Genomic DNA, 27,277 nt, shown 5'->3' with positions numbered 1-27,277 from the left:
TATTGTTCGGCCACATTTGTATGTACTTATAAATTATAAATGCATATATGTATGTATACGTATAGGCATGCATGCATGTTTGTATGTATGTGTTTATATTTTGAATCACGCTTTTATAACTGATTTTTTTTACACTCTTTTAATTTGATTACCTTTGTTTTTAGACACATTTATAAAATCAAGCTACCCTACAAGAAACTGCTGATGGGCTCAACAATACACTCACATTTATTATGTCAGTACTGACGGTCAATTTACCCTGCAATTTACCGTCACTGTTAATGTTAAAAAGAGACACTTACGATTTATATTGCCCACTATAGTTTTACACATGGAAGAATGAAATAGTTTAATTCTTTAGTGCTGCCACCTCTGACAGTCAAATGAACAGTAAAATGTTTGTCAGTGTTTACGATTTTTCTAAAATCAAATTCTGTATACGTCGAAAAGAGACATTTCCATAGAAGTTTCGAGAAGTTGTGAAATACCTAGGTAGCTGTTATGCCGTGTGATAAACCAAAAGTGTTGCGTGATCCTGTGCAATAACTATTTTTGTGTTAAAAAAATAAATAAATAACAAAGCAGTTTTCAAATATAATATACATAAGTTATTATTAAGTTTCAAAAAAAATTATATTTTTAGTTAATTGTCATTTTTATTTAGGCAATTTTTAAATTCCGATTATTATGAACTGGAGAAACACGTAAAGCAGAGCTTTTGAGAGGAGCAAGCATGGAATGAAGTGAAAATTTCTTTTTATAATTGATTACTTAACTATATTTTTGTTGCACTCCTTTTTTATATTTATGAATATTGTTATAACTAATTTTAATTTAATGCGCAAAAGAATTTTTCACTTGTGATAGATTTACAGTTATAACTGACAAATAGCAGCTATGATATTGTTTCAGTCATAACTAACAATTTTCTTCTTTGATGGATTTATGATCGGCAATGACTCGGAAAAAGCATGAGAGTGAGCAGTATAGATATATAGTGAATCGATTTCGAAAACCCATGTGTTTAAGAGAGATGCAAACTCACACACATACGTTTGTTTACATCAGTTTTTGCACAAGAAAATTATGGAAATTTCGTTCCGCGCGCTGACAAAATTTTTTCAGCTGTGACTGTCATATTACCGGTCAGATGACTGTCACTGTTCTTGTAGGGTAATAGCCAAAGATACATGCACATATTGAAATTTATCTTTGTACCCAAATATCTACACATCCGCAGTTAGCTTGTCGCAGCGAGGCTTAAATACATTTCGGCTGAGCTTTATGCGGCAGTTAAAGATTTATTACGAGTCACATGCAGCAGCCCCTCACTGATCTACAGCGCAACGAAAGGCAGAGATAAACACACACACACCCCTAAATATATATACAGATATGTATGTATTCCTGTACAAGATTTTCTTTTTACGTTGATTTTTCTATTACTCAAAGTGGCCTCAAGGTTTGTTATTGTTGTTATGTTATATACACATATACATACATGCATATCAATGGCTGTGCATAATCAGTTGCTGCTGCTTAACTACAGCCTTTTGCTGCTCAAATGACTGTTTGTTACGCTGTTAGCTATGTTTTTCAGTTTTTTCAGATATTTTGTTTTTTTTTTTGATTATTTTGGAGTTATTCTCTTTTGTACCAAAAGCAATTTTCATAGTCGAAGTTGAAGTTTTGTTGACTGGTTACGGTGATGCTGATCTTGCAGGTTTTGAACCAATACATATGCACATACATATATAAGTACATACAAATATACAAACATCTACTGTGGTTATATTGCTGTGTCTTTGTGGCATATCGAAAAAACTGGTTCTCGCTTGTTTGGAACTTTTCAATTTTTCATTACATTTTCTTGTGCTTTTACTTAAATTCTGCTTAAGTATATGCATATATACTTAAATACATACTTATAATTTCGAAATCTAAAGTCCATTGCTCTTCATGTAATTTGAATATTTGAATGTGTTGTCGTAGAAATCACGGGTGTTTCAAATTTTAGAGTAGCATTTCTATTTGTTGATTGAAAAGCTATACAAAAACAAACATATTTTTTTTTGCTGGATATCTTAGCAAATTTTGATGCTGTCAAGTGTCCAGATTACGATCTTATTCATCAAAATATTGACTGTGCTTTTGTTTTTAAGATAATTGCTTAACTAAAATTTTGATAAATTTGGCTTGTAATAAAAATTTAGTTTTCCAGCCATGATTAGGGCTCTGCGCCTCTTTTTCGTTCATGAAAACGTCACGTCATTTTTACACTCTCGTACTTCTTACCGAAAATATGCGGAAAATTATGCGGAAGGTTTTAAGGTTTTACTAAAAATCAAACGTGGAGATATATAATATTACAGTCATCAATTTACTCTATGAAAATCTCGCTTTCGTTTCAAATTTAATTGACATGGAATGCTCAGCAACAATGATGTCACCAAATACCCAGATATCAGTGCAATCTACCAAAGGATGTTGAAAAGGGGGTGAAACATCTACCTCAAAACTGGTTTCTCAAAATCAACTCAGTGATTTAATACGGAAACAAGTTAGGAAAGATAAAACAATTTGTCAAAGCGTTGGACGTCGAAGGATATTGTTTTAGTGACATTTGTAAAACATTTCCTAACTTAGTATGGCAAAGTTGAAAGGTAATTCCACCTTTGATGGTACTCTAATGCGGCAATTCATGAAAGATACAAAGTTTTAACTGTTTAGGGAATTAAAGCTTGGAAAAGGTTTGTGTCCAAAGTCGAAAATTCCCTAGGCAACTCTAAGTACCAACTTACATATGAAGAAACTGCGCAAACTATGTTGATAAACTGTCAGACTCTAGGAGCAAATTTGAGTATCAATTTAGACGATCTCCATAGTAATCTGAATAAATTTTCGGTTAAATTTGGAAAGTTATAGTGAGGAACAAGGAAAGCGGATCAACACGATATAAAAGTGATGGAAGCAAGATATAAATGTTAATGAGTTTGTCACATGATGTCAGATTATTGCTAGTTCCTAAAAAAAGACTGCCGACTGAAAAATTAAAAAAGAAAAGCTCATAAAAGGTGTTTTATTGAAATATAACATATGTTTTCGACATTTGTCTGTGTTTACTTCGATGCCTCGACATTTTTCGAAATAAAACTGACATAACAAAGAATTCAGTTATTTTGTTTCATGTTTTCTGTTTTTTCAAAAATAAAATGAAAATAAAGATTTAAAAATAAACGATATTAAATCTGACAAAACCATTGCTAGTTTCATGAACTGTGGACACAAATATATCCAAAATCGATCATATAACTATGGCAACAAAACCACTTTAAGTGAAATCTATTAGACAAAAAAAATTTTTATAACATTTTTTAGATTCAATGACCAGAATTGGAACCCACAATTGTGTTTATAACAACCATATTCTGTATCCTATAGCGCTATTCGCATATTTCACTTTTACATCTTTATTTAATATTGTATGTTGCATTAAATTCTGGCACACACTGCGAGGCAATCTGGAAATAACTCTTTCATATTCTAAGTCACTACTGATACTGCGGTTCCGACAACAAGGACTGCATGATATAGTAACCGTATGCTTTAAAGCCTTTTGTTAGTAATACCTTCTAAACAAATTTTAACCGGATTGGCTAAAAAATACAAATTCACGTATAACAAATCTTTATTATCGTCTTCAAAATAGGCTCTTTTTGAGCCAATACCAGCATGCCAATACGATCAAGCCAATTTTACATACACTTGTTATAAGCCACGGCTGAGGTGGCCTTCAGTGAATGACTTTTAATGACGTCAAAGTGCGTTCTCCGAAACAGCTTGTTTAGTTTCGAAAACCGAAAAAAGTCACAGGGAGCACATCGTGCAAATACAGTGGCTGAGCTATGACTCGTCTCGTGTTTGGGCAAAAAGTCAGTCGCAATCATTCTAAAATGTGTCAGCGCTCTATTGTGGTGAAAATTGCTTCACGTCGCCAAAAACAGCCAAGTAGTATTTCTTATTGATCCTGTGAAATGAATTCATCGTAACCACACTACGGTAATCAAAGAAAACGATGAGTATCGCCTTGATTTTTAACCGACTTTGAGGTTTAGCTTCGGCTTATTTTTGGAGCGTTATTCGCTAGATTGTTGGACAGTTTCGACGTCACATTCCAAAATCCACCCCTCCCAACCATTAGTGATGTGTTTGATGTATGTAGGATACTCTGTTACGTTATCAAAGTCTATCTTTAGTGACCTCTATACGACGTCGTTTTTGTAAAAGATTCAGGTATTTTGGCGCGTAGCTGTAACCCAATTTCCAACTTGGAAATACAAAATTTTAAGCAAACATTTTTGATATTATATATTGAGATTAAACTTCACACAAAAGGTTCTACCGATAAAAAAACGATTGAAAGTTCCACAGTTCAAATGGACCACTTCGTACCGATTTTGATCAGATGGTGTAAACAGCATTTGTTCTTGGATCTTTCTTTTAAGCACTTCTAGAGCCAACTTGCATTTCGAAGTTAAGATAATCAGTAATGACTGGTGCCAAAAAACTACTTGGACACTCGATACCTCTAGTACAACTTTTGGTCTTGGCATACATATCAAAATTTTGGCATAGGTTTTGTACACTAACGGGTCTTTAGATATGGCTTCAAGTCCCCTGAAGTCTTAAGACTACAAGAACAAAAACTGTAAACACTATTTTCGGATTACAATCAGACTCACCCGTCTAAATATCAACTTACATATCTCCAAAATTTAGCGGTGTCACGCTGTCGCTGACAAAAAAAGGTCACTTATAAATATAAAATCTAATACCTTGTACAAGTTTCTTTGAGAGGCCATATCTGTCTTAAATATGGGTTCAAATCTTAGCTAAGGCAAATTCTTTGGGGAACGAGTTTTCCACATTCAACTTTTTGCTTTCAAAACCATGACCACCATGAAAACAACTTAATGGTGGAGATACTTCTTTTAATATCGAATATCTATCGGACTCATAAGTCGAACTAACAAATTTTCTGGAAAATGTCATGCCTCGCCTATCAACGCCAAAAATAGGTGATCCTTCCACTTGAAGTCTAATGACTCAAACAAAATTTTGCTTTATAGACTTCTTTGTTCACATAACCTTAATTTTTTATATTAAAAAAAAATATTTAAATTTTCTTTAAGGTTACCTTTAAAAATAGCGAATATTTTTTTATTGGCGTCAAAAATTCTACCCAAAATGACTTTCATGTTTTCTCAGACAGCACAATATGAATGTGTATGTATATATGTTGCCAATGTGCGTTAAAAAAATTATATTAAATGTATATAAAAGCGCAGAAATTATAATTAATGCAAACAAACCGAAAATGATGAGTTTTTATAGCCATAACAAACACTTTACGGTAGTAAGCGAAGATCGTTGACTCGCAACAAGAATTACAATCACAAAGGCCAGCAAGGTGAAGCTGAGCCAGCATCGGTTCGAATTTTTCTAGGTTATATACTCACTTGACCCATTCAGCTAGTCCAAGAAGTTAACTCTTGCTCATATTTCTCTCTTTCCCTCTCTCTCACACACAATTAATCTCCACTTCGCTTGCGCTAACTCTTTGCCCTGTTCTCACTGCCGTGCGACCTTTTCATTGTATTATGAATGATTTGAATATTAATATTCTTCATTTTTCGCATCTAAATATACGCTTTTTTTAAATTTTAATTTGGAAATTTCGCATTTAATTATGTAGAACTTGAGATTTCGTGCTTATCACGCGATCGTACACGACAAGTTGCAATCTGTTCGAAGCTGAGTTAGTTTTTCACTTGCTTAAGGCAACTTTAGCTGCCTTGATAAACCATTATTGTTAGAATTTTTTTATTCAACATAGTTTGAGCTAAAATCAAGCAACTCTCCCATCAGCCTTATTCCAAATAAACCAACAGGTGTACTATACATACATACCATAAATCGGCGCTGAGCATTGAACATTATCATTATTATTATTGAAATCGCGCTTCACATAATGAACGCACTGCCGCTCGGCACAATACACAATTTAAATAATCGCCAGTTTGGAAGTAGAAAATGTTGACCACGAAACTGCTAATGAAGATTTGTATATTTACACGTTCATACACATACATAGTACTGATTATCATAAGCGGTCGCTTTCAAGCTCAGTTGGTTGTCAGCAGATAAGAAGTAGCTATAAATCTCTTTCGATGAGAGCATACACTTTACATATACATACATATTTAGACCAACAGCATATAAGAGTTAGTGTATCGCTGCGCACGTCATCTATTTAATTTGTTAACTTTGTGAATTTACCGTTCATTGATTTTCAATGGAGCAGTGCAATTGTCAACTGTCAGCTGTCAACAGACGGATATAAATTTCTGTTAGACAAATATAGTAAACAGCAATAGAATCGTGATAAATTTTCACAAAATTGTACTGAATCTTATTTGTGGCTATAAAAACCATGAGCGAGGTCAAGAAAACTACGGAAGTTATCTATTAGATGGTTACATAGTGCTTAATTTTGAAGCCTTCCAAATGGTTAACCGCCACATAAGCATAAGTGACGTCAAAAGTTAGAAAAAGGTTTTAACTGCTTGAAATTTTCTGTAAATTAAATTTATTGAAGAATATCATATGCCGAAGGCTTGAGAATTTATATGATCAAGTTTTATCAACCACCAACCAACAGAATTTATTGTCGGGTTATTCACCACTTCAGGTCTGTTCTCTTAAACATAAGAAACTGTGTAAACTCTACGAAGCAATGATAAAAAAGGTACTTAAATTTGGTACGAACGACATTTTTTCTCATTTAATAACCATTATGTAATAAGCTTTCGTCGAAAATCAGCGAAGTCTAGAAAATACTAAGTGGGTTAGCTTCTTCAGATTAACTTGCAGCCAAAATGACATTATGTACCAGTTATATTATATAACTGCTTCTTTGAAATAAGGTGCTGTCACTCTCAACGATTACCTAGAAAAAATTTAAACAATCAATTTTAAATATTATGCTGAGCTATTGTTTTAACTCGAAATCAAACAAATATATCTCATTTTACAAAGAGAATGGAATCTTTCTTCAAACAAAAAAAAAACAGGCAAGGAATATAAGATGTTTGATCTAATGGACTTGGCAGCAACACATTTAGGTGAGAGCATAAAATTTTACGAAAGAAAAAAATATATGTCAAATGTTACCCATTATGAAATGACCTAACTAGACAGTTTATAAAAATTAATTACTACAATATATTGAATATAAAAAGGAGTTTTAAAATATTTTAGCATTTCATCATTAAATAAGTATTTTCAGTTTCATCATCAAATAAGTATTTTCATTGTTCTATAATATTAGATTTAGTTAGTTGTTCTGGATACCCGTAAAACATCTTATGTATTACTTAGCATGCTTAGTCTGGTTTTAGCTCGATAAACTTAATCTAGCGATGCCTCAACTTCCTTATCTAGTCTGAAATATACATTTTCTGAAATTTTCCAAAGTAATTCTGTGGAGTAGCGATTACCTCCCCAGTCGACTTAAATTTGTGGTTGGTGATTGGCTTTTTCATGTTTGGAAAACAAAAGTTGTACATAGGTCAAATTTGGAAAATATGGTGTATAGAGTAGAAGTTTTTTTGTTCCCAAATATTAATTTTTTCTGCAACTCGTTATCGAATCAACTCGTTATTGAATTCAGCTCTGTAAATGCCGTTCAGGTAATCGATGTACCTTGTATTTTCCCACAAAAAAAAACAGTGGTTATTAGTTTTCGGCCGATAGGACAGTATTTGCTTTGCTCGGAGCTAGTTCGCCGGATGATGCCCACTGTTTTGAGTATTCCTTGAACTTTTGGTGTTACCATGTTTTGTCGACGGACACAAAAAGACGCGGAAACTCTTTGCTGTGAACTTTTTTTTTTACGAAGTGACCACTCTTTGCAGAATATCTGACGAGTTAAGACAGCCCAGTCGCACGTCGTGGAGTCCTGCTTCATATAAATATACTATTTATAAAGCCCCGATGCTCATAATATTCCCTTACCACGATGTAAAAGACCGTTGAGTTTGAGTTACGCCGAAAAGCTTTTATCACCATCTGCCGTAATTTATCATGTATTGAGATATAGACGAATGATAATAAAGTAATATGCGATTCTGAGATGCTAGTCTAACATAACCTAACTTTCTGGAAACTTCGTGGTGACTATAATATTATTAAGCTTACAATTTTTCTACTAGTTGATCAAGCATGATTTAAGTGGATATATCCACATGTGTGTTTAAAAAAATCCATATTTTTCTGCATATATGTCGCATGTACATATATTTGAAATTATTCTAGGAAAAGTTTTGAAGTTGATCCGGCAAATAGTTTTAAGATTTAATTTCTACTAAGTTTAATCGGCTCCCAAAATTTTAAACGCGTTTTTCTCGAAACACTGTTTTCAGAGTCGATGAGGGCAACTTCTCCGAAGCAGCTGTACCAATCGTCTTGAAATTTTTACACGACCGTCTTAGATATATTTGTCTATTATGATTGAAGCGCAATACAATTTTTAATATTAGTTTCGATTTTTTAAACCATTCTGAAGTGTAAATAGTTTCTGCAAAAAAAAACATTTTTCGAGAAGCCGACATTTTGTCAAAAATCAAAATTTTGAGTAGTCATTCGATCATTACGTATATTTAACTATGGAAATAATATTTTTGTTTATTTTTTGTTTTTGTATTTGAGAAAATTTTAGCAGAAAAATCTTCCCCATCGCCTACGAGATCAAAAAAAGCCAAAATTTTTCAAAAAGAATCAACGATTATAAAAGTATACTAAATTCTGTAAATATATATTTTTTCTTTATTTATTAAAAAAAAGCAATGCTTTTCCAAAACAAGTTCACAAAAAAACTATTGACTAGCAAGTGGATACTTCAAGCATAATGATCTCTCGTTTCGATTACAACTGCAATATTAATCGAAGAGTTTCTCGATAGAAATGCACACCGAATCTCTGTCTTGCCCTTCAAAGCGTGGAAGCCGTTGTGAAATAAAGTTCTATAACGTGAATAAGTAATTTACAAATTTTTTATTAATTCTCTTTTAGACGCATCCTCATCCAATGAAGCCGTGCACTTGCAGCAGCGCCTCAAGAGCCTCAGCACTGAGTTAGTCACCCTACGCAATCGACTGCATGTTGGGCAGGGACAACAGAACAACAACAACAATAGCAATAATAACAATAGCAACAACAACAACAACAATAGCCATAACAACACAGCCAATTGCAATGTCACAACGGTGAGTAACTTACAACAGCACCAACAACAACAACAACAGCAGCAGCATGTCAACAACACAGCTGGCCTAACCGGCCTCAATTTGCATGCATCCACACCGAATTTGCACAACAGCACGCAGCATCTTAACAATAGTAACAGTACAACAACAACAACAACAAATTGCATAAATAATAACAGCTTGCAACAGCATCAGCAGCAACAGCAACAACAACAATTGCAATTATCACACTCAACACTAATTCCCACACACGGCAGCAATAGCAGTAATAACAATAACAATAACAACGCAATTAATAAATCTAATAGCGGCAATTGCAATAGTAACAACAACAACAACAACAATAATAATAATAATAATGTATCCTTGACATCATGCAACAACGTCAACAGCACAAACACCGCATTTACGCACATCAACAGCAATAACAACAAGGTGAGTCAGCATCGTAATCGCCGGCGTTGACAAGGCAATTCGCTGTTTATAGAAAATTACTATGTAATTACCTACCAATTACACACATACTTACTTATATGTATAACTTATGCTCTTTTCTTCCACTGCTGCTTCTACTTTCTTGGCATTAGTCACATTTGCACAGCTTTAGTCACACATTGCCACATAATTCAACAATATCCGCCGGCAACACAGCGACTTTGCCGTCCGGCGCTGCTGCTGGCATCGTTTCCACACGCAACACTTCCATACCACACCCATTGCCGTCAACTATACAACAGCAACAACAACATCACCAACAACAACAACAACATTCGCAACAGCACCACCACCACCAGCAACACCAACAGCAGCAGCTGCAGCAACAACAAAACTCTCACACGCTACCAATGCGCTCCACAGCCAGCATTGGCGCGCACGTCCATCACCTCAGCCATAATTTGCCACCTTTCATACCGATTGCCCAGAAGCATCCAAGCGCCAGTCATGGCAGCAGTTTCAGCAATATTGTCGCACCCTTCGGTTACAGCAGCGCCAATGTCGAGCAGCGCAATGTGAGCAACAACTTTTTGGGCAGCTTACAAACACACCACAGCGCTGGTGGCCATAACAACAATAATGTTGGCAACGCCGGCGCACACAAGCAGCCGCGTGAAATTGAGGATCTGATACATTTGCCGGGACCATTGACCGAGGATGCGGTAATGCGCACATTGCAAGCGCGTTTCAACGACAATTGTTACTTTGTAAGTGCATGAGACCTTTGAAATTCCAACTAACCTCACTTTAATAAACAATAAATTAACCACTAAATATAAATTCCTTTAACCATTTGCAGACAAACGTCGGCCCTATATTGCTCTCCATCAATCCCTATCGTGATGTTGGTAATCCGCTCACACTCACCTCCACCCGCTCATTACCGTTGGCGCCGCAGTTGAACAAGATCGTGCAGGAGGCTGTACGTCAACAAACGGAGACCGGTTATCCGCAAGCTATAATACTCTCCGGCACTTCGGGTGCCGGTAAGACGCACTGTTCTATGTTGCTGCTACGTCAGCTATTCGCTGTCGCTGGTGGTGGCCCGGAAACGGATGCGTTTAAACATTTGGCTGCCGCCTTTACGGTGCTACGTTCTTTGGGTTCCGCTAAGACTACGACTAACTCTGAATCGAGTCGCATTGGCCAGTTTATCGAGGTGCAGGTGACTGATGGCGCTCTCTATCGCACAAAAATACACTGCTACTTTTTGGATCAAACACGTGTCATACGTCCGCTGCCGAAGGAGAAGAACTATCATATCTTCTATCAAATGCTTGCCGGTCTAAGCAGAGAGGAACGTATCAAGTTGAATTTGGAGGGTTATTCGCCAGCGAATTTGCGTTATTTGCAAAGCGGTGACATTGTACAGAATGAACAGGAGGATGCTTCACGCTTTCAGGCATGGAAGACTTGTTTGGGCATATTGGGTATACCTTTCTTGGATGTGGTGCGTGTACTTGCTGCTGTATTGCTGCTGGGGAATGTGCAATTTATAGATGGGCAAGTAAGTGCATGAAATATATACGGGAACGATATAAAGTGGGAGGGGCTCTCGTCTTTGCGAGCTATAGCTGCTTTATTTATGATTTATCGACCTTGTTTTTAAGTCCAATAGATTAGAGAAAACGAGCTCATTCATAATGAAAACTATCGGCTCTTTGAACGATCGTTTTCGGGACGGTCAGGCCTACTTAACCGGGTTGAAGGACTGTCATTATTTTTATAAACTTTTCTCATATATGAAATATGGGGAATATTTTTGCACATTTATAGGAGCTGACCCTGAACCATTCGATATTTTGGAGACTAGATTTTTTCAAGTCTAGAGCTCCACGTTGCTAACGGCGACTTAGTTTTGCAACTTCGAAAAGAGAAATCGTAATTCCAAAGAACCTGCTTAACTTATCGATAAGAGTTATAGCAGTGTATTAATTTAGTAACTATATTCTTGCAGATTCTTATTTATCAAAATTTAGATTTTTATTTAAGAAAAACATGTACAATAGTATTAGTTAAAGTGTTGTCCGTCTAAAGTCTAAAAAGTACGAGCGAAAATACAGAAGAATACTATCTATTTCTGGGGTAATACCGTCTCGTGATTGTTCTTCTATCGATCAATTGACAGTCGTTTCGGAAATCACTGCTTGAGATTTGTTACCAATGTCTTGTCACCCTTTTTCATCATTCAAGGTCACGTCTAACTTCAACTATCAGTCATTCTTATATCGTATCAAAGAAACATTCGTTGCTTAAAGGTATATCAGGCTTTAAATGGAAAAAAGTTTAAAATCTCAATAGTGTGTTGTTATCAATTTCTCTTCAGAAAATTCTTTCACTAATAAAAGCACAAAAAATATATAAGATAATTTTACCAACAACTATAAATTGTTAAACAATTATTTAAACTATTTTCAAGTACTTGTATCACCCTGTGTAAATTTAATTTTAGCTGAAGTACAGTAATTGGTGTATGTCTTTGCTACAATACAAATTTACAAAACGTCAGTTTGTCGTAAGCATTGGCATTTCTCATTTAGCTCAATGGTAGAGCTATGCGACCGTGAAACTAGTGCTGCAAGTTCGAATCCCAGCACAAGCGCTTTCCTCGTTATGATGTTTTATTTGGGTAATTTACGCCTGAATATGATTTTAAATCGTGTATGTTGCGAAATTCATGACTGAACGGGAAAGTTTAGCTATAAATATTTTAAATTTTATTTTAACCTTTTATATAATATTATTTTATTATTATACCTTGAACAGGAACAGGGTGTAATATGTCCGTCTGTACTTATACAAGAGTCTCTCGGTTTTTGAGTTGTCGATCTGCACACGACTTTTCCTCCCCCATAATCTGCTCACTTGTTGTAATCGGCGTTATCTAACCACTATAGCATATAGCTGTCATACAAACTGATCGATCAAAATCAACTCTTTTTATGGACAACTTTTTTATTTGAGAAGATATCTTCACGAAATTCGGCATAGATTATTGTCCAAGACAAGGCTACAATCTCTAAACAATTTGAGATCGGACCACTAAATCCTATAAATAAATTTGGCTTACACTCGAATATCTAGTTCCAAATATATGCATTTAGTATACTATAATAGATATATGGATGCATAATTTCTTTATATTATATTATAATTGAATAAATACATTTTCTTATCCATAGAGCCTCGAGGTGGACGTCAAAGGTGAAGCCGAACTAAACTCCGTCGCCAGTTTGTTGGGCGTGCCGCCAGCTGCGCTTTTCCGGGGACTCACCACGCGCACACACAACGCCCGTGGCCAGCTGGTTAAGTCTGTCTGCGATGCCAATATGTCCAACATGACACGCGATTGTCTGGCGAAAGCGCTTTACTGCCGCACCGTGGCCACCATTGTACGACGAGCCAATAGCCTGAAAAGACTTGGCTCCACATTGGGCACTTTGAGCTCCGATTCCAATGAGTCGGTACATAATCAAGCCGATGTCGCCTCACAGCACGCCTCCACTATCGGCGGCAACTCTGGTTCGAAATCAATGGCGGCCTTAAATAATGCGGTACGTCATGCCACCGACGGCTTTATCGGCATACTGGATATGTTTGGCTTCGAGGAACCATCACACGCACAACTAGAGCATCTCTGCATCAATTTGTGCGCCGAAACGATGCAACATTTCTACAATACGCACATATTTAAGTCCTCGGTGGAGTCTTGTCGTGATGAAGGCATTATTTGCGATGCTGAGGTGGACTATGTGGATAATGTGCCCTGCATCGATTTGATATCTTCGCTACGCACTGGCTTGCTAAGCATGTTGGATGCAGAGTGCTCCATACGCGGCACGGCCGAGAGTTATGTTGCCAAGATTAAGGTGCAACATCGCAACTCAACACGTCTGGAGACGAAACATGCGAGCGAACCCTATGATCCGCGCATGTTTATGATACGTCACTTTGCTGGACGTGTGGAGTATGATACCACCGATTTTCTGGACACAAATCGTGATGTGGTGCGTGACGACTTGGTCGCTGTCTTCTATAAGCACACCTGCAATTTCGGTTTTGCCACACATCTTTTTGGTTCGGAGCTGAAAGCATTGTACGCGTTGCAGAATGTGCCACGCGGTCTCAGCTTCCGTATTTCACCCACATCACATACGGATCTATTGAATGGCGATGAACCGGTCTCAACGCTCACGCAAGACTTCCACACACGCTTAGACAACTTGCTGCGCACGCTGGTGCACGCGCGTCCACATTTTGTGCGCTGCATACGCAGCAATGCTAATGAAACGGCCGGCTGCTTCGAACGCAAGATGGTCGTCCGGCAGATACGCTCACTGCAGGTGCTGGAGACCGTTAACCTAATGGCATCTGGTTTTCCGCATCGCATGCGCTTCAAGCAGTTCAATGCGCGTTATGTCGCTATGTTGGCGCCGTTTCGCCTGCATCGCCGCAGCGAGGATAAGGCGATGGAAGATTGCAATCTCATTTTGGAATTTGCCATGGAGAATCCGCCGGTGTTGGACGGTTCCGTCACGCTCGCTTGGGCGCCTGGCAAGCGCCACGTATTCCTAAGCGAGGGTATGCGTCAGCATTTGGAACATCTGCGCGCGGAGATACGCACTAAGAGCGCCACCTTGATACAGGCCACCTGGCGTGGCTGGCAGTGGCGCAAGAAGATGGGCGGTGTGAAGCGTACGCGCGGCGTTAATGGCGTCCTCACTATGCTACCAACTGCGTCAAGCGCAACTAAACTGACAAAGTTGCTGCCCAACACGCGCGCGAATTCGCGTAAGTACGCGGTTGCCGGTTGACTTGGCGTGACAAATGCAATTATGATATTGAAATTAATTTTTTCATTCTCTCCTCTTTTATCACTTATTCGTTGCTGCTGTACAGTACCGCGTCTATCTGCGAAATCGACAAATCTTATGGGTGCCGTAACGCGTCCACGTCCGCAACCAATCGCGGGCACACCACCACCTGATCCGAATGAGAAATGCGACACAAAGATAATCCAGCAAACCTGCAGCCTATTCGGATTAGATTTGGTGAGTCCTCATTCTTATCTACCTTAATCTACACTTGTCGCCTATCAGCTTACATATCCTACTCATTCCACTAGTTCTCTAGTTACGCTATTTTAACACTTGCATGTAAAATTCACACGTACTGTTGTATGAAAGGTAATAAAAGTAGGTTTTAGTAGTGGTGTAGGTAAATTGATGTATCACGTGTGCTTTGGCATGCTACAATTTTTTGTTTTGAAACTTATATTTTAATTTCTTACGTGTGTTGACCTGCTTATACTGATGTAACTTTTGTTGCAGAAAGTTTACTGTACTAGTATTTTAAGCTGTCTAATATTGGAAATATTTTAAAAGATCCCATTATTATTTAAAGAGCTGAGACACAGTTTAATGTTAGGTTATGAGCTATACTTGGATACAGCTATCAAAACTGTAGCAGTAACAGTCCCTTAGTGAGATTTAGCCCACCTTACATCCTATTAGAAGTCTTCGATAGCATTTAATCTTCCTAATACGCATGGTACCATCTGACCAAATTTAACCCGGATTAACGACAAATCTTTATTATCGCCTTTAAAATAGGCTAATAAGCCATTACAATCATGCCAACACTTATTTCAATTTTTCGCTTGTTATAAGCCTCCGCTGGGATCGTCTTCAGTGCTTTAAAGTGCTTTGCAAATTTTGGGTTTTTAGATTTCGGCTCATTTTTGAGAGCCAATCGCTAGATTGTTGGACAGTTTCACCTATTTATAAATACTCCATTTATGCGTTTACTAAATGTAGGATCCTCAGCTACGTTATCAAGCATCTCATTTACAAGCTCTATTCGACGTCATATCTGCAAAAGATTCAGGTCTTTAGGTATGTGTCTAGCATTGACACGCTTCGTACCCAAAACAGTAACCAAAATGTGTTTAGTCGATCCACAAGAGATGTTGAGATCCGCTTCATACCCAAACCAATAACAGAAATGTGTTTAGATGCCAACACGATGATTTTCAAGTACCATTTCTTTAATTTTTGCAATGATATTGTCATTAAAGACTCACATGAGGCAATTATTCGATGACTTCAAAACCTTCACTGAATGCTTTGTGGCATTCATATACATGTGTTCGTGAATTTGACTCCCCAAACCACTTCCGTAACATTCTCAACGACTGCGTTGCCGTAATTGGTAGCACAAAATTTCAAGAGAACTCGTTGATAAATTTTTTCCATGGTAAAAATCGCCAGATAAACTACAAGTATTCGTGTCGTTAACAAACAGAGGGACAAACTCACATTAATTAATATTCACACGAACGTAAAAAATGACACATAGTTTGTAAGGACCAGTCCGAGTCAATTTTGACCACACAGTATTTCTTTCTGAGTATCTGAGCAGTAAGCTATACCGTTTTCTCCTACACTTTTCCTTTTGATCATGGTATCACATCGTTCTTTATAATTAATACCTTCTGCTTATCGATAAGTTTGGACTCTTTCTCTTCTCCAAAAACTTCGGAGAATTCTTACTTAGTGAATGTTGTTGTTATTATAGCGGTAAAAAAATTTTCCTCAATAAATATCTTGGCAGCTCTAGACCGGATATAAATCTGAATCTCTTTCGAATACTTAGTTGCGACTGAGCTAATTATAGCCTTCTATAGACTAACAGAAGTAAGAACACAATGAGAAGATCCATATAATTTAATGTGTTCTTAATAACACATCACAAAACCTCCCCTTTAAACAGAGATTACCAAGTCTTGGACCTATAATCAATTATTAGAGTCAGAAAATACAGTTTTCTTCTTAAGCATAGACCTACTCTTTATATTCTTGCTAGTATTTGCTTTAGCGAGACTTTATATCGAAACTTATCAATAAACTAGGTAAAAACACGTGTTTATCTCGTAGTCATTCTGGTAATCTTCTTCTTAACCTAGTCACAAACGAGAAAAATTTAGACTCTGATTTTCTCATTTATGGCTTCTGGAAAGAGCGAAGCTACAATGACTTAAAGTATATTTATTTTTTATTATGCTCGGGATCAAGCCTAATCAAAATCTACTGGCGAAGTAGGAATTTAAAAGAATATTATTAAAAATTTGACAAAAAAATAAAACATTTCTGGGCAATACTTCGTAAATCCATCAGAAAATTAATCGACGTTTTTAAGTGTTAATGAACCGTTTGTCTTGATTTAATAAATTTAGATCCGCTGTTTATATGAATGGCTCTTTTGAACCTCAGTTATCTGCAAAATCTGACAAAGGAGTCTGTATGTTCGAAAATAACTGAAGAGGTTAAGGTATTTTATTGAAATTTTTTCAAGTTCTGTTATAAAAGCATTTTTTGGAGTATCAACTAAACGCCGAAATATAGGCAACATTTTCTCTTCAATATTATTGTTTAACTCAAGGTTTTTTGATATAAGTTAAGCACCAAAATGTAGACAATATTATCACGTACGAGATATTTATTTAACATACCTCTTTTACTTTACTAAACGCCAAAAAGTAGACTAAACTTTTTTTAACGAAATTTTTACTAAACGCTAGCAGAGTTGCGAATTTTTTCATTCAAAAAGTTCAGATTAATATATAGATTTTCAATTGTTATTTCCAATTTTCGGATTGAAAATTAAACTTTTACAAATTATTAAATTTTAAAACACTGTGTTTTGGATTAAAAACTAATTTATAAAAATTAAAAATAAATTTGGATACAAATTTTCGTTTAATTTTGTTCCGCTATTTAGGATTAATTATGTTGTTTTATGTTTCAATCCGGTGTTTGGGATTAAACATTCAAAAGTTAGTTTTAATAAAGATTTTCGGGATTGCAAAAAAAAAATTTTTCAAATGTTAGTTCAATTATTTTTTACTGCATTATTTGCAACCCTGATCGCTAGTACTAGGATTAAACATTCAAAAGTTAGTTTTAATAAAGATTTTCGGGATTGCAAAAAAAAAAATTATTCCAATGTTAGTTCAATTATTTTTTACTGCATTATTTGCAACCCTGATCGCTAGTACGATATGCCGTAATTCAAACTTTTCTGATCAGCTTGCATACTTTTTGGCGTGCCAGGCATTGTAAATAATTATAAAAAGAAGGTTTCCTTTACTAAATTTTTTTTCTTAAAACTTATTTAATTAAAATCTAAAAAATTTCAAATAACCTAAATTTTTTTTCTTAAATCTTATTTATTGTAATTAAAATCTAAAAAATTTCAAATAACCTAAAAACAGTTTTCTTCAGCAATTTTTACCGCTATTAGTAAGTTATTTTTAATAAGTATTGGTTTTGAATGTCTTTTCTTTACTAACATCCTTACCACTTTCACTACGCTCACTTGCACCACATTTTCATTTCCACCAACTATATGCTGGCGAGTGTGTGCGACCCTTCAACTTACGTCAACTAACTCGAAGCCATTTAATTTTGCCTTTTAATTTCCAAGCACTGATTTTTATCTCTTTTATCCCACATACCATACTAACCTAACTGCTAACCATAAACCACTAATCGCCTGTCCAAGCGCCCAACCAACATTTAGTTTGCACTTCCTTCCGCACGTCTACCACTCACCACAAAGCTTCTTTCATTTAACCATTCACTGATTCCCATTATGTGGCGCAATAAATTTGTTTTCCTCGGCATTGGACATACTTCATCATTCATTGTTTGTCAAATGCCTTTCAATTGAATTCTTTTCTTATCTCTATGCCGCCTTTGTGTGACGCTGTCTTCTGCCGTGTCCTCATCCTACCAACCATAATGCCGCTAATGTCGCTGCTGTTGACGACAATGATGACACCGATGACGTCGATGCTGCCAATGTCCATCGACAATTACTCATATATGCATATATATAAATGTGTGTGTGTGTGTGTGTGTGTGTAGGAACGTCCGCCGCCCGTGCCGCCGTCACGTGGCTACACCATCGCTGGCAGCCTGAAGCTGAGCTATCCGCAGAGTCGCATCATGAAAATGAATTTCCCCGAGGATCCACCCATCGTTAATCCGGCCGAACAACAGCTGCAGCAACAGTTAAAGAAGGGTGAAGCTGTCAGCGTTGTGGGCGCATCATCGTGTCGCGGACACTTGATTGTCGAGCACAAAGGTCAGAGTTACCACGTACCGTTTCAGTATATGGAGTTATTGCGTCCGTCTATGCCAGCTGGCAGTGTGGTTGTTGCTGGTGGTGGCGGCAGTGGTGGCTGCGGTGTGACCAATAATCCAAATAATGCTACTAGTATTAAAAACAACAACAATAGCAACAATATGGCTAATAAAAATAGCAGCAGCACTGGCAATTTGACTAACAATTGCAATGGCAATAACAATGTTGGTGTAAATAACGGTAATAACGGCAACGCGAACAACAACAATGCCAGCAACACCTCGGCAGCTGTCAAAATTTGAAGGGGCGACGCGAGTAGTGCTCGCCAATTGACGAGTGCGACAGTTGGCAGTACAGCTGCGACCACCAAAACAAATCATAACGGTTTCCGCGGCAGCGGGATTTCACTGTGCGCATGGCAATGCATATCCGTTGTAGAACTTATGCGGCTGCAATATCATAAAAACCGCTTTTTTCGTTTCATTACACTGACATATTAAGACTGTAAATATATTTTGTAGATTCGTGCACTTGTGTGTATACAGACAGACATGCATACGTGTAAATTAAATGAGGAGGACGTATAAAGCATAATATAATTTATAAATGGCATAATAACTTAAAAAATAATTAAAAATTAAATAAATATAAAACAATAAAAATAAATAAAAAACAAAATAAATTACAAATAGTAATAATAATAATAAATAAATAACCGGTTAATACACAAGACAAAAACTAAAAATTAAAATAAAAAATTATTAAAATATATCAAAATAACGCTTATAAAACGGAGAAATATATATAAACCAACTAAAAAAAAATTTAATAAATGAGACATAAAAATATATGTATGAAGTAATGACCACTCAAGTGAAAAAAAAAAATAATTACAAATATTTTTTAAATATATTCAAATAATTAAAAATACTTACAATGCCTTTTAATAATCAAAATTGAAGAATTAAAAAGTATTCAGCTTAAGTTAAAATATTATATTTTGAAAATATAAAAGTTTTTTGTCAAAATATCAAAGTAATAACATATTTCAAAACCAACAAAACAATAAAATTTTAAAAAGTAAAATTGTGAAATAATAATAATTCAAAAATTTAATTTTAAAACAAAAGATTAAAAAAAAATAGTATAACTAAAAACAAAAATTAAAATTAAAATTGATATTTTTATAGAAAAAAAAAATTTATAAAATAAAATGATTTCAAACGAAATTAAATTAAATATAGTAAAATTAAATTATTAACTTATTGATGAATGATATAAAACAAAATAAAATAATAAAAAGTTTTAATAAACAATTCATTTTTTTTTGTCAAAATATCAAAGCAAACATTTTTTTCAAAAATAGCAATAAAATTTTAAAAATAAAAGCGCTGAAATAATAAAAATTAATTAAAAAAGATTTAAAAAATACGAAAGAATTAAAAAAAAGTATGTATATAAAATGAAAGGATTTGAAATTAAATTAAATAACATGATAAAAATGAAATAAAACAAACTTTTTTTTTGAGAAGGGTTTAAAATGCCTAGGCACCATAAACAAGCTATAATAATTATAAAAATTTAAAGTGTATAAATAAAAATAAAACAAATAATATTAAAATAAAAAAAATTTTAAAAATTATGTTCAATTTAAAAAATCAAAATTTTGAACTGAAAATTGAATTTTTGAAAAGATTTAAAGTAAAATTTTATGAAGATGTAAAACATAGAATTGAACAATAACACAATATTAACTGAAATAAAACAAAATGTATTATAATACTAAAAATAAAATAAAGTTAAATAATAAAAAAAGTTTAAATTAAATAAATCGGAATAATTTTAAAACAGCTTAATGACAAAATTTTAGTACAAGTTTAGGAGGTTAAACCAGTGTAGAGGCCGAAGAAGACCTAAGGAAGTAGAAAAATAGCATTCACAGGATCTTAATCTACATGAAATTTGCTAGAGAAGTACGTACGTTTTCACGTTAAGTTTTCGCCCAATCGCGTACTTTTAGAAGAGGCTCAAACTTTAATCGATAAAATGAACACCAAATTGCACTGGTTAACAAAATGTCACTTTTTTTTTGTCACATGAAAACTCATAAAAAATTTTGAATGTACTAGAGCCACTAAACAATAATATGCTATGGAAAAAAATTGACACTCATTGTGACATTTAGTGAAACAAAAAAAATTTGAAACATTTAGTGAAGTTGTGTTGTTAAGTGAAATTGTTTATTATAGAAAATATTTGGCTTCTGAAAGGTCTTTTTTAAGTCTCCAACAATAATCTGCTAATATTATTGTGCTCCATTTCTCTTGATAGCGCTATTCTGTTAGAGAAATGTGCTGATGGGACCTCTCGCCTTGTTCGTCCTTTACAGCGCCCAAATTTACCGGAAAGAAATCCAGATTAGAGTCCAGCAGATGTATTTTTAAGGACATACTGCAGACCAAAGGTTTATATGATATTATAAGTACGTTTATTAAGTCTTTGAAATTCTATGGTTTTCTAGAAAATTTTGAACAACGTTCACAAAACATTTCCAGGCGAGTTTTTCCGGATCATTCAGTTTTTCTTCAGAACTCTTATCCCTTATCAGTTGCGTATTTGTGCACCTACTAATATTAGCTATTTCATTTGTGCCTCGCTGAGCTTAGCGAGCTTTGTAAATTTTTCGATTTTCGATTATAACAAAAATAAAATATCGATAAATGAATATACATAGCCCGGGAAAATCAAAATTCACCGTTTCATTTCAACACACCACGTATATATTGTACGGTCTCCGACGTTTCTCTCTGTGTTTTATAAACTCTTTGGCAAATTGAATATACCCGGTTCAGGATATAATAAAAAAAATTAAGAAAGTATATAATTTTTAAATACTAATCGATGATAAAAAAAATGCTTCAACTAAGTTATACAAAGTGATATAAAATATAAAAAATTATATAATAAATGGCATAAATACTGTAATAATTTAAAGTATTACAATATAAAATAAATAAAATGTTATAACATAATGTAGTATTATTTAAAACTATAATAAAATATAATATAAAATATTTAAAACAAAATAACATGCCACATTATGCAATGAAAACCAATATAAAGGTTATATTTTCCCTCTTTAAATAAAACCGTAAAACGCCACTTTACTTACACAATAAATGTAAGCTAGTTATATAAGCCACAGAACGAGTGAAACCATTTTATACTTACATACATTAGGCTACACAATATTTCTCAAGCAGATTGTTTTCTTACAGACGCTCTCTGAAGTTTCAGTATTTGAACTATAAAAAATTGTTCAAAATACGAGCTCTTTATTTTCAATTTAAAGCGTGCCCAAATCATGTTTCTTCTCCTATGTACATGTATATAATATGATATTTTTTGATATAAGGAGCTTGGTGCAAATACTGAAGCTTTAGGGAATTTCTGCGAAAACCAATCAACTCGCGGAAATAACGAACATCCTAATACACATATACATATATGCACAAAAGTATTTATGAATTCCCATATTAATAGTTAAGACACCACACACTACACTAAACTAAGTATTAAAGTAATGATAACATTAAATATACATACATATAAGCAGATAGCGAATAGTTTCTAGTAGCATACAACCCTAAAGTGCCAATCTTCTCACTAAGATCTTCAAAAAATAAAAATAAATATCAACTATTATAGTACTTACCAACTTATGACATATTAGTTATATAAAAATCTCATATGATATTTCGGAGTTGTTTTTAGACTTTAACACATACAAATATAGGCGCCTATATGTATGTTAATGCTACAACTCTTTATATTGTATAATATAAAGATATCAGTATATTAGTATATTTATAGGTATATGTAGTACTCATATTAGTTGTAAAAATCACTTATGGAACATAAGCACAGTACCCAGTTGCATTTAAATGATGACACAAGCAGGTAATTACTAATATTTTAAAATATTTCCGAAAAAGTATTTAAATATTATTACCCTCAAAACCGCGTAATTTGTTTAAATATCGCTTAATGATATAATCACATTAGATTAAAGTACTGAAAGAGGAAATAGTGAATCCGCACAACATTTATAACTGTATTTAATTAAGCACACTCACGCAAGCACATACAAAACAATGCTATAAGACCATTAAAAATTAAATATAATTACATACATACATAGTTATAAATAGCGTACATACATACTGATAATAGAATACATAATCAGCCGTTATACTATACAAAAGTATACATACATATTATCATTTATATATGTTAAACACACTCTCGTACAAACACACATACAAATGCAAACTAATTAAAATACGTACATACATACATATAATATATACTAGTGTTGTCAGCTAACATGACAAGCAATAAATGTTCGAAAGTGCAACTTTTGTATTAAAATACGCAAATTAGTTTATACAAATCAATATTAATTGCAATAAACAGACATATTTTTTAGTAAAAAAATTTTTAACCGTTTTTATTATTTTTTAATTTTACTTTATTTTGGGCACCCTTCAAATTTTTCTGAATTTTAGTGCTTTATTTTTTTGAATTTTGTTTGGGCCCAAGTCTCATGACTTAATGCGTGTATTCGGATATTCAGAACTTTGAATAGAGTTTTCATGTTTATTGGTAAAAAAACAAGAAAAAACGTTACCTTTGGCTGCACCAAAGCTATAATACCCTTCACAAATACAAATTTGTATGGCAGCTATATGATATAGTCATCCGATCTATACAATTTCTTCGCAGATTACATTGTTGCCTTAAGCAATAACTCATGCTGAATTTCGTGAAGGTATTACGTCATATAAAAAAGTTTCCCATACAAGCACTTGATTCCGATTGTTCTGTTTGTATGACAGCTATAGTAGTCTGAGGGACTAGTTCGCGCATTTACAGCCAAACAGACGGGCGTGGCTTTATCCACTCAGCTCATCAGGCTGATCATTTATGTATATATTTTATAGGGTGTTATAAGCTTCGTGGCAGACTTAATATGCCCTGTTTAGGGTATGAAGATCTTTATCTTGATTTTGGTCGGTCAATTTGTATGACAGCTATATGCTATAGGAGTCCGAACTGAACAATTTCTTCGGAGATTATAGCATTGCCTTGGAAATAATTAAATCGTGAAGATAATTTGACAAATAAAAAAGTTGTGCATACAAGGACTTGATCTTGATTGTTTAGTGTGAAAAGCAGCTACATCCTATAGTAATTCGATATTAGCAGCTTTTTTGAAAGAATTGTATTGAGAGAAAAGCGTATATGCAAGGGGGGTTAAGGTTTTTACTTTCGAAAAATCGATTTTTTTTCTCTTATCTTATTGTTTAACATTTCACTATTATGTCCTTAAAATGTTAGGTAGCTAGAAGCAATATTCTTAAAGTTATTGTCTTATTAATCTCCTGGCCTTTAACGCTCCAACCAATAGTTCATAAACTTTAGACGCGTTTTCCTCAAAACTATTTTTTCAAAGTCCGTGTTCACTGTCATTTCAAAACTATTTGACCTATTCATTTAAAACTTTATACACATTTTCGACATATAAAATACCGCAACCCTACGATCAGTAAAATTTTTTTTGTTTACATTAAGGGTGTTTTCCACCCCCAAAATGGCGAAATTTTTAGTGGAAAATAACAATTTACACTTGAAATTGCCGCCAAAAATTTTTAAATGAAAAAAAAATGATCAGAGAACGTTGGGGGGAAGATTTGATCACAATTTAACCAATTTTTCTTGCGTTTTTTTTCGTATAATTTCCAGCCGAGTTATGGTGAACACCGCAAATTGTTTTTTTCTCAAGACGTTCTGGGGGAAGCTCTGTTATCGGCTTATGCTTCAATATTCCTGCATAAAAAATTATCCTATATTGTCGAAAATATGTTCAAAAGGTCCGAATAAAATTACTCAAATTCGCAAAAAATGTTTTTTTTACCTTGAAACCCCTCTTTAAGGAATATAAGTCTCGAAAACAAGCCTAATCTCATAGACTCTTGGAGTTTACCGCACCAAAAGCCTTGAGATTTATGATTTTAAAAAATTTCTAAGAATTGACACTGCTTAAAATCGCTTCTATTTAGTCGGTATTTTAAAAATTTTAATTCAAAGCTTACTCACAAAAATTCAAGAAAATCCACCGCTAAAATTTTACAGACCTTAAAATTATTTCGTTTTTAATCTTAGTGTAGAGTTCGTTTATCGATATGCCAATGCGTATAAATTATAAATTTTTTTTTTTAAGTCAAATAATATGCTTTCTGAGAGGGGTTAAGCAAGGTTTTTAGGTTTTCATTGGAAGAATTTTTAAATAATATGAAATTTTCGATTGTTAATGAATTTAATCTATTTAAAAAAACCCAACGGATTTGCGATTTCCAGCAATTTCGCTGTGAGCCGGCACCGAGGTCTCAAGATACAGGTTGGTTCCCAAGTTTGTTAGTCTCACCAAGAAGTAGCACTACTAGGTCCAATTTTTTCTTTACCCAAGTTGGTACATCTGTCGTGAGAACACATGCAAAGTTACAAGTCATTTTGTGAATTAATTCTTTGTTTACAAGCCATTTGAAGTTGACATGTCAGAGTATTTTTTTAATATGGAAAACATTGAATATCGCGCAGTGATTAGATTTTTTGTTTTGAAAGGTTGAAAAGTAAAGAAAATTTAAGAACAATTCTTAAAAGTGTTTAAGTAGTTCTCACCTTCAAAACGCACCGTTGAATTTTGGGCTGGTGAATTTAAAGGTGGTCATACTAGGTTTGAAGACGATCCACGCGAAGGACGACCAAAAGCCAAGACCACGCCAGAAATAATTGAGCAATTTCATAATATTGTTAGTGAAGATCTAAGTTTGACTAAATCTGAAATTGCTAATACCATAGACATCTCAGACTAACGAGTACTTCATATTTTACATGGTGAAATAGATATGAAAAAGCTGTTTGACATTTCAACAAAAACTGGATCGAAAACAAATTTCACAGCATAATTTGGAGCGTTTTAAGCAAAATTTTTACTAACGGCAGAAAGATAAAACAATAAACGCTGAATATTAGTGCAGCATTTTGATGAGCTGGATGAAAAAACTCGTGAGAAAATACCTGGTTTATGCCACAAAAAATCATCGTTCATCAAGACAGTGCAACTGTTCACTAAAATGTTTTAACAATGACAAAATTCAACGAATTAAAGTACGAATTGCTTGAGCATCCACCGTATTCACCAGATTTGGCTCCCAGCGACTACTGCCTCTTCAGAAAATATTTTCCCTCAAAGAAATTAGTTTAGACTCAGTTTTCAAGCAAATAGTTCCCAACTAGTCTTCCATTGGTAACAATATTCAACAGCAACTGAAGGTTGTTTCTAGTATTATTCACTTTCCCCTAAAGTGTATATTGAAACATATATACATTTACAATTATATCCACAAATAAATATTCACCTGCGCGAAGGTGCAATAATTTGTTTGCATTAGCTTGTATTTGGCAATCTGTGTTAATGTTAAAAGCATAAAGATGTTCAATTAATTTCGCTAATTAATTGCGGCAGACCAAACAACAAAAGGCCAATAAAGCCTTAAATGCAGACACCTGTGTGCAGCCAGCGCCGACATATATATTGTATATATAATTTAATTTAAGTGACGGCGCGAAATATTTTGGTAGTGAAAATTGAGTCGCGAGTTGAATTTTGTTTTGTCAAACCAAAACTAATATTTATATAAGACCGCTAATAAAACGCAAGTTTTGATGGTGGTATGCAGAGAGTAGTAAGATATTCTGAATTTCCATAATGCTTAAATACCTACCTCTGTCATTTGTTTGTGAGAATACTTAAATTTTTAGCCCATTCATTTAAATTTTGATTATTTATTGATAAAGCAACATTACGTTTAAATTAAATGCTGAAAAAATTTCACCTATACCGCTGAGATTACAATCTTACATAAACTATTGTAGAATTTATTTCAGCAGCGTGTATTCAAGTATCTAATAAGGATATTCATGTTTCATAAACTTCAATCTAAGGCTTACTGCCTGGAGGTTAAATCCTTTGATGAAGCTAAATACAATAATTTATAACGATGATAAATCAGTATTCTTTGTAGAAAATGTGTGGATTCTGCGATCTTACCACTCGAAAGTCTTCTGAGTTACATCATAACATATTACTAACTTTAAAAAAAAAGTCGGAATAAATAGAGTTCGAATAACCTGTGAATTCTTTGAATCTTTTTTATTCTTTATTACGGTAATTATATTATATAGTT

The 27,277-nt window shown here is 34.2% G+C and overlaps 1 protein-coding gene across 3 annotated transcripts in view; it reads left to right on the top strand.

Moving 5' to 3' along the window:
• The window catches only part of dachs (unconventional myosin-IXb-like dachs), a 106,482-nt gene that overhangs the window by 11,518 nt on the left and 67,687 nt on the right, over positions 1-27,277 (top strand). For 2 of the 3 annotated variants that reach the window (XM_070107028.1, XM_070107029.1), the window contains exons 3-7: positions 9,133-9,761; positions 9,914-10,528; positions 10,621-11,328; positions 13,004-14,612; positions 14,721-14,872. In XM_070107028.1, the coding sequence (XP_069963129.1) occupies positions 9,133-9,761; positions 9,914-10,528; positions 10,621-11,328; positions 13,004-14,612; positions 14,721-14,872 (3,713 nt within the window). Of the gene's footprint in view, positions 1-9,132; positions 9,762-9,913; positions 10,529-10,620; positions 11,329-13,003; positions 14,613-14,720; positions 14,873-18,748; positions 19,778-27,277 lie in introns of those variants that run through there. The other variant, XM_070107027.1, reaches the window with a different exon arrangement.

The sequence above is a fragment of the Bactrocera oleae genome, chromosome 3 (assembly GCF_042242935.1).
Source record: "Bactrocera oleae isolate idBacOlea1 chromosome 3, idBacOlea1, whole genome shotgun sequence".
Lineage (NCBI taxonomy): Eukaryota > Metazoa > Arthropoda > Insecta > Diptera > Tephritidae > Bactrocera > Bactrocera oleae.
Note: the sequence above shows the minus strand (reverse complement) of the source record. Positions and strands in the feature narration are given on the sequence as shown.